The sequence below is a fragment of the Copidosoma floridanum genome, unplaced genomic scaffold, assembly GCF_036245765.1.
Source record: "Copidosoma floridanum isolate Cflo_tuat_1 unplaced genomic scaffold, Cflo_Japanese_pri ptg000033l, whole genome shotgun sequence".
NCBI lineage: Eukaryota > Metazoa > Arthropoda > Insecta > Hymenoptera > Encyrtidae > Copidosoma > Copidosoma floridanum.
In genome coordinates, this window is record NW_028321910.1 from 3,149,168 (window position 1) to 3,157,451 (window position 8,284).

The 8,284-nt window shown below is 43.1% G+C and overlaps 2 protein-coding genes across 2 annotated transcripts; both read left to right on the forward strand.

Moving 5' to 3' along the window:
- The first annotated feature begins 1,735 nt into the window (after nucleotides 1–1,735).
- LOC149373298 (uncharacterized) lies at nucleotides 1,736–2,971 on the forward strand. The gene has a single exon (XM_089597534.1). The coding sequence runs from the start codon at nucleotides 1,736–1,738 to the stop codon at nucleotides 2,969–2,971; it is 1,236 nt and encodes a 411-aa protein (XP_089453660.1).
- A 54-nt stretch (nucleotides 2,972–3,025) lies between these two features.
- LOC149373299 (uncharacterized) lies at nucleotides 3,026–6,832 on the forward strand. Its single transcript, XM_089597535.1, has one exon. The coding sequence runs from the start codon at nucleotides 3,026–3,028 to the stop codon at nucleotides 6,830–6,832; it is 3,807 nt and encodes a 1,268-aa protein (XP_089453661.1).
- Nucleotides 6,833–8,284: the final 1,452 nt, after the last annotated feature.

Consider the following 8,284-nt stretch of genomic DNA (forward strand, 5'->3'; position numbering starts at 1 on the left):
GACGTTTATCGATTCGTGAGTTTTTCGAGACACGTGCGGACGCGCACGTATACGTTTTCTACACACAATACACAAGTACACACTCTTCATTGCAGGAAGTTTATCTTAAATTTATTGTTCAACCTCACTCGTTTGTATTTTCATTAATTTTTCTTCTCTTGGGTTTTTCTCTTCGGAGTTTTTCCCTTGAGCCACGAAATATATCTTCGTTCGTGGCTCATAATCAGTGCATTTTAAATTTATTTCACCTAGTTCATTCCCATCCTCCGTTCCGATAAATTCAGCAAAATTGTCTTTTTTTAGGTGGATTTTAATTAATTATTTGTAAATTGAGTAGTATTTTTGTGCCGCGATCCCTCCTAAATTTTAAGTAACAAATTAGTTGACTTCGTCAAAATAGACGCAGCCAACAGGGCAGCAACACTCTTGCTACAATTCATGGTGCCTCCTGTGAGGTTGAACTTTTTTCTTGTCGTATCACGTATTCGATTTTTTCGCGTGTCATCGTCGAATTGTTGATCGTGTTTCTGAGGATTGACGCTTTGCCACGAGGACCACGAGGAGTTGGAGAAAATTCAACGAGGCCGTTGCCATCGGCGCCAGCAACGGGGGATCTCACCGCCAGTCGTCACGTGCATCTTCGTCGAGCAAAGATAAGTCGTAGAGTCGATAATTTTTCACCACCCGTTATATTTAAGTATTTACCGTTCAGTTTCCATTTTTCCTTTATTTTATTGATTCTTGCCCTCCCTTGTGCATTTACCGTATAAACCTATTTTTCTGTACCTTTTTTTATTTTGTTTGTTCGTATTAAAAATATTAATTAATTGAAAATTTCCCTTTTTTTTTATTTTTTTATTATTTCGCATTCATTTAGCTTTTTTCTATTTTTTAGAGTCAATTTTTATTTTAAAAAAAAAGGTAGCATTAATTTCACATTTTACCCAACCTAATTTAACGTTTTTGTCGATTAGTGTCCCGTTACAATTAAGAATTCTTTATACTTTTCATTTTATCAATAAACAATTATAGTTTATAAGAAGTGCGCGAGTGTCGTTTTTGTAATACGCGAGTGTCGGTTCGTGCAAGCGAGAAATTCAGTGCGAACATCAAATTTGAATTTAGAGAATTTCTAGACAAACAAAGATTCGTTGGGAGACGTGATCAGGCGTCGTTAAAGAGCGGGAACGTGCGCGCGCGGGAAAGCTAGGCGTAGTAGAAGAGAATCGAGAGTCTGACAATAACAAGGGGGGCGGTAGGACGCGCTTGATCTTGCACGCCAAGGGCTGCGGTCGCGTGGCTTTTAAATATCTGGTCGCACGGGATTTTTCAGCATTCTAACCTTTCGATTCCATAGCATTTCACAATATTGTTCTATTCGCATTAACTACAATAATTGATTCGTGAAGGATACTCAATTCGGTTTTCCGTTATATTTGTTATTATCTTAGTATATTTAATTTCGAGTACAGTTAAGTTTATTAATTAGCTTGATTAATAAATTTCTTCCGTAGTTTTTTCGTTTATTTCAATACAATATTTAGAAAATTTAACAATAGTCAATTTTTTGTTTTTATTTTTTTTTAACAAGTTTAATTTTTTTCTTCAAGTTCATTTTTTATCAAGTTGTTATTTTTTTTTCTGTTTTTTCAAGTTTGTATTTTTTTTAAAGTTTTTATCGTTCTGCTCTGAGAATTAGTTTTACCTTTGAAAGGGTTACATCCGTCAAGTAAGGATGGCGCAAAATAGAGCCGTCCTTTCGAAACGTGCCGCCCTGAAGGGGCAGCTTACGTCGATCGTGAACGCTCTTGAACAAAAAGCGATCGACAAAACCAATGCGATGCTGCGACTCGAGCGGTTAAAAACTAGTTTTATTGCGTACGAGGAGTTGCACTGCGAAGCCTTCGAGGAGCTTGCCGAGCCTGATCCGGATGATGAAAATCACATCGCGATCGAGGATATTAGAGACCGTTATTATTCACTTGCGGCACGTATCACGTCCATGCCAGGTGGGGCCGTAAACAATCCCATGAACGGCACACAACCTCTCGGCTCGTCAACTTTTTTCGAGAAGCAAAAGCTTCTAAAACTTCCAGTTGCCGAACTACCCAAGTTTGACGGTCAGCACGAGAAATGGATCACGTTTAAAAACGCGTTCGGAACCATGGTAGACGCGCGTACGGATATCGATGACCTAGTTAAATTTTTTTATTTACAAAACGCATTACAGGGAGAGGCTTTAAACAAAATTTCAATTTTCGACGCGACCGCAGAAAATTACAAAAATGCGTGGAAGGTTCTCGTTGATTCATATAATCAGAAAAAAGTTCTCGCGTCAAAACATTTAGATGCTCTGATGAATGTTATCATCAAACCGTTAGAGGTTGCCAACGCACAGGCGTTGTCAAGATTAGTCGATGACACCCGTCAGCATCTGAATGTTTTGCATTCGTTAGGCATAAAACCGGATGAATCGATGATCGTGCGTTTTTTGGAGCGGGCCATTCCAATCCCCATCAGACATAAATGGGAAGAGTCGTTGGATTTAAATGTTCTTCCAACGCTTGACCAGTTTTTCAAATTCATCCACACGACAACTTTCCATTTGTCTACGATGGAGGACGAAATCAGGCGGGTGAATCAGGAAAAGGGGGCGAAGCGTCAAGGGGACCGAGAATTCGAGACAGCTGCGAAAAGGGCGAAGAACACGGGACAGGCGCGTGCGATGATCACTAATACAAATGCATTTAAATGTTCGAGCTGCGGAGAGGCACACCGCATCTACTCTTGCCCGGAATACAACAAGTTGAGCGTCGAAGAGCGATGGAAAGTTATTCAACTTAAAAAATTGTGCCCAAATTGCGTAGGAGTACACTCAGGGAACTGTAGAGCGGGGTCCTGTAAAACATGCGGCGAGCGGCATCACACGTCTCTCCATCGGGACTCGAAGAATGCGAAGCCAAGCGCGTGACTTGGAGTGGGCGTGCTGGAGACGATCACCCGAGCGGCACAGTCACAGCTAATGATGAGCGCAGTTATTAGAGTCAAAAATGCGCAGGGTAATTTCGTCGAAGCACGCGCGCTTCTTGACACATGTGCTACGGCCCATTTTATAACCGAAAAATTCGCGCGTGAATTAAAACTTCCGTTGAATGCGTGTTCTGTCCCCGTGGGTGCGATTAACGCATTAAACACGACTACGAAGTATCGGGTTGAGATTAATTTCCGGTCACGTACAAGCGATTTCGCGAAAACTTTAACTTTTCTCACCATCCCTAAAATAGCCGATTTCGTACCCGATGAGCCTTTTCCGCGGTCGTCAATAGCTCTCCCACCAAATTTGAAACTTGCCGATCCCCGTTTTCACATTCCGCGTCCAGTAGATATGCTTATCGGCTCCGGAGCCACGTTATCGCTTCTATCAGTCGGTCAAATACGCGTTTCGAACGGGAGCGATTTAACGTTGCAAAAAACTCAGTTAGGTTGGGTAATCGCGGGCGGTATTGCGAATGACAACCTCGAAAAATCAGTAGTGACATGTAACTTAAGTGCTTTAACCGAACAGTTAGCGAAATTTTGGGAAATCGAAGAGGTTAAAAACGTAGTGGGCGTATCAGATCCGGAGTCTCTATGCGAGCGACATTATGTAAAAAATACAACACGCGATCGAACCGGGCGGTATATTGTGCGTCTTCCATTTAACGAAGAAGTAGCGGATTTAGGAAACTCTCGCGCACAAGCTCTTCGTCGGTTTCATGCGATGCGCCGAAAATTGCAAGCAGACGATGAACTCAATCGCGAATATACGAAGGTACTTGACGAATACATAGCACTCGGACATATGACGTTGTTGCAAAACGAAACACCAGACGGATACTACATGCCACATCATGCGGTCTTAAAATCGTCGAGTAATACGACAAAGGTGCGTGTAGTATTTGACGCGTCCGCGAAAACCGACAGAGGCGTCTCGTTAAATCAAAAACTACTTGTAGGCCCCACCATTCAACCGAAACTTTTCGAACATTTGATGCGATTTCGATCTTATGCGTTCGTCTTAACCGCAGACATAGAGAAAATGTATCGGCAGGTCTTAGTGCATCCCGACGACAGGCAATATCAGCGTATTTTTTGGAATCATGGGAAAGAGATCGCGGTATACGAGCTGAACACGGTCACGTTCGGAGTCGCCTCTGCTCCCTATCTCGCGATACGAACGCTTCACCAGTTGGCGGACGATGAGGGGCGTGATTTTCCGCGAGCAGCGAAAATTTTGAAACGCGACTTATACGTTGATGACCTGTTAACAGGTGCAAATTCGATCGAAGAACTTGCGATACTTCGCGACGAAATTATCGGTATCTTGGGGCGCGGAAAATTCAATATTCGACAATGGGCATCCAACCATCAATACGCGTTCGATACGCTAGATCGGAAAATTTTTGAGAGTGATTGTGCGGTAAAGACGGAAGCAGTTTCGAAAACACTCGGGGTAACTTGGGATTCACGAGCGGATACGTTTATTTATACCGTCAAGGAAATTACAATTCCGAATAAAATCACGAAGCGCCATATACTTTCCGAAATTGCTAAGATTTTTGATCCACCGGGTTTATTGGGGCCGGTAGTTCTGTACGCGAAATTAATCATTCAGGAATGTTGGAAACAAAAGTGTGATTGGGACGAATCGGTACCGCAGGAGTTGTATTCGCGATGGGTGGAGTTTGCGAACCAGCTGTCTCTCATCCGCAATTTTGCAGTTGACCGAAAAATCCTTATCGATAGGCCTACGAAAATCGAGTTACATGGATTTTGCGATGCGAGTTTATTAGGTTATGGTGCTTGTTTTTATTTGCGTTCAGTAGATCGGTATGGAAATTGCGTTGTGCGTCTGGTATGTGCGAAGTCTCGAGTAGCTCCGGTAAAATCGAAAACGATCCCGCAACTGGAGCTATGCGGCGCCCTGCTCCTTGTGGGATTATACAGTGAAATGCGTCCATCTCTAGAATTTGAAATTCATAAAGTAGTACTCTGGTCGGATTCAACGATCGTATTGCATTGGCTTAGAAAATCACCGGAAACTCTTAAAGTTTTCGAAGCAAACAGAGTTAGAAAAATTCAAGCGCTGGACGTCGTTCACGAATGGATGCATGTGCGAACGAAAGACAATCCGGCTGATGCACTGTCCCGAGGTCAATTACCTATCGAGTTTTTAAAAAATCGAATGTGGCTGAATGGACCTGAGTGGTTGAAAAAATCCGAAAGCGAGTGGCCGAGAATGGCGTTAACGTCACCGAGCGAATTACCAGGTCTTAAGAGCAAAACGTGTCTTTTAGTAAATTCAGGGGTAGAAATTTTTTCGCGATTTTCCTCATATTCCAAGTTAGTCAACGTGATTGCGTATTGTCTTCGTATGCGTCGTTCAAATAAGTTTAAAGGGAAATCGATCAGCGTGGAAGAAAAACTTGAAGCGGAGCGTCGGGTGTTAAAATTAATCCAAGCAGAGCAATTGGCTGAAGAAATCGCGCGTGTATCTGCATCTAAAAAGGTAAAAAGTGCACGGTTAGCAGCGTTCGATCCATTTGTTGATGAGTATGGTATTTTACGAGTTGGCGGACGGTTAAAAAACGCGAAAATTTCCTTCGATCAAAGGTATCAAATTTTATTACCATCGCACCATCATGTTTCTGATTTAATAATCCGAGATGCGCACTATCGTACTTTGCATGCGGGAATCCAAACTACATTACACACTATAAGACAGCGTTTTTGGTTGTTCGACGGAAAGCAACAAGTTCGAAAAATCGTACGAAGATGCGTAGAATGCGTGCGCCATCGCTCCAATCCGATTCATAGTAAAATGGGAAATTTGCCATCAGCACGCGTTACCGAGTCAGGCGCGTTTACTCACGTGGGAATAGATTTTTTCGGGCCGATGTACATCAAAGAGAAGAAACTGCGGAATCGTAATCGCGTCAAGGTTTATGGTTGTGTGTTTGTATGCATGGCATCGAAAGCAGTGCATATCGAAATAGTGAGCGATTTAACCACCGAAGGATTTTTAGGCGCGTTTAAGCGTTTTTGCGGCCGACGCGGCATTCCCAAACACGTGTTTTCGGACAACGGCACGAATTTTGTCGGAGCAAGTAATGAATTACAAGAAATGTACGCTCTGTTTAACTCCGACCAGTTTCGTGACGATGTTGACCATTTCGCAGTCCAGAGAAACATCATCTGGCATTTCAATCCGCCGCTTTCACCACACTTCGGTGGGATTTGGGAGTCGGCAGTAAAATCGTTTAAACACCATCTTAAGCGAGTGATCGGCGAACAACTCTTAACCTTTGAAGTACTTAATACCCTCGTTATCGAAATCGAAGCCATTCTCAATTCTAGACCACTTTATAGTATATCAAATGATCCTAATGATATAGCGGCCATCACGCCGGCACATTTATTAATTGGAAGACCATTGAATTTTTTGCCGGAAGCTGACCTTTCTTGTGTTCCAGGTAACCGATTGTCAGCATGGCGTTTCATCACGAAAGCACGACAAGATTTTTGGAAGCGATGGCACCTGGAATATTTGCATGAACTTCAACGTCGACAAAAGTGGAGCAAGTCCAATCACGAGATCGGTATCGATTCCGTCGTCCTCCTCATCGATAAAAATCAACCCTGCATGCGATGGCGGCTGGGGGTTGTCGTCGAGATCCACCCGGGCGCTGATGGCATCGTACGAGTCGTCACCGTTAAAACTGCGCAAGGGAGCTTTAAACGCAACGTCACATCGTTGTGTCCACTACCGATCTCAGCGTCACAAGAAGACTAAATTTTCGAACGTGTTGTCTGTCTTGTATTAAACCGATTTGTGTAAACATTGTTCGAATTGTAAACACACTTCCACACCACTACACTCACACACCATCGTACGATTCACGCAGTAAGCATTTTTTCGAATACGCTACACATACGATGTTTTCGATTTTGCTCGCCTTCTCTCGCAACGGGGGGAGCATGTTTAGTCGAAACGACTAAAATTCGTAGACCGCCTCGTGAGCGGTGGAGGATCAACCTCGCAGCACGCCGAAGGTGGCAGCACACCGAGTTCATACAAAATTCATCACATATTCACATATGCAAGCGCTGGTCAATTTCTCTCTTACCTTCATCCTTTTTCTCCTTTTGTTTCAGTCGGTACAATTAATCGCTCTCGCGCCAATTCTCAGTATGTCTCTCTCTCTATACTTGCATTAGCTAGACATTTTTTCTCTCCTTCTCTATCATGCGCCTACATCTCCATCTCCTTTGCTCTTATTAAGTGTCCTCGGGTCATAGGTCTCTCCCCCCTCTCTTAATTGCTTACATCATTCTCTCTCTCTCCTTTCCTGGCTTTCCACATATAAGGTGTAAGGGATTGATGGGTCCTGACGACTGCAGCGGGTGGGAGAATTAAAAAGGGGAAGGGGGGTCTTGCGACTACTTTGGGTGGGCGCGCCGGGTCAGTTCCGATCTATCTGTCTATACAGAGCGGTCTACAGTTGTCAACTGCGATCTCGAGTATCTGGCATAGTTGGGTATTATATTCGTCCTACTGGTTTCTACATCCTTCCTCATCATCATCACGCACACGTGTATCTGGGGGTCACCTTTTTGGGGTTAATTTCTCTCACGCTTTCTTTTTTTATCATCATCGTCATCTGCATCATCTTCGAGAAGCTCGGCGTGCTGCGAGTAAAGCACGGCGAAAATCCGCTTCACGGACCGTGCGACGTTTATCGATTCGTGAGTTTTTCGAGACACGTGCGGACGCGCACGTATACGTTTTCTACACACAATACACAAGTACACACTCTTCATTGCAGGAAGTTTATCTTAAATTTATTGTTCAACCTCACTCGTTTGTATTTTCATTAATTTTTCTTCTCTTGGGTTTTTCTCTTCGGAGTTTTTCCCTTGAGCCACGAAATATATCTTCGTTCGTGGCTCATAATCAGTGCATTTTAAATTTATTTCACCTAGTTCATTCCCATCCTCCGTTCCGATAAATTCAGCAAAATTGTCTTTTTTTAGGTGGATTTTAATTAATTATTTGTAAATTGAGTAGTATTTTTGTGCCGCGATCCCTCCTAAATTTTAAGTAACAAATTAGTTGACTTCGTCAAAATAGACGCAGCCAACAGGGCAGCAACACTCTTGCTACAATTCACAGTTGATGCGCGAGCGACTTTAACAGCTTCTTTTTACTTTTTCGCGCCTTGTGCAACACTGCTTGAGTTTGCGG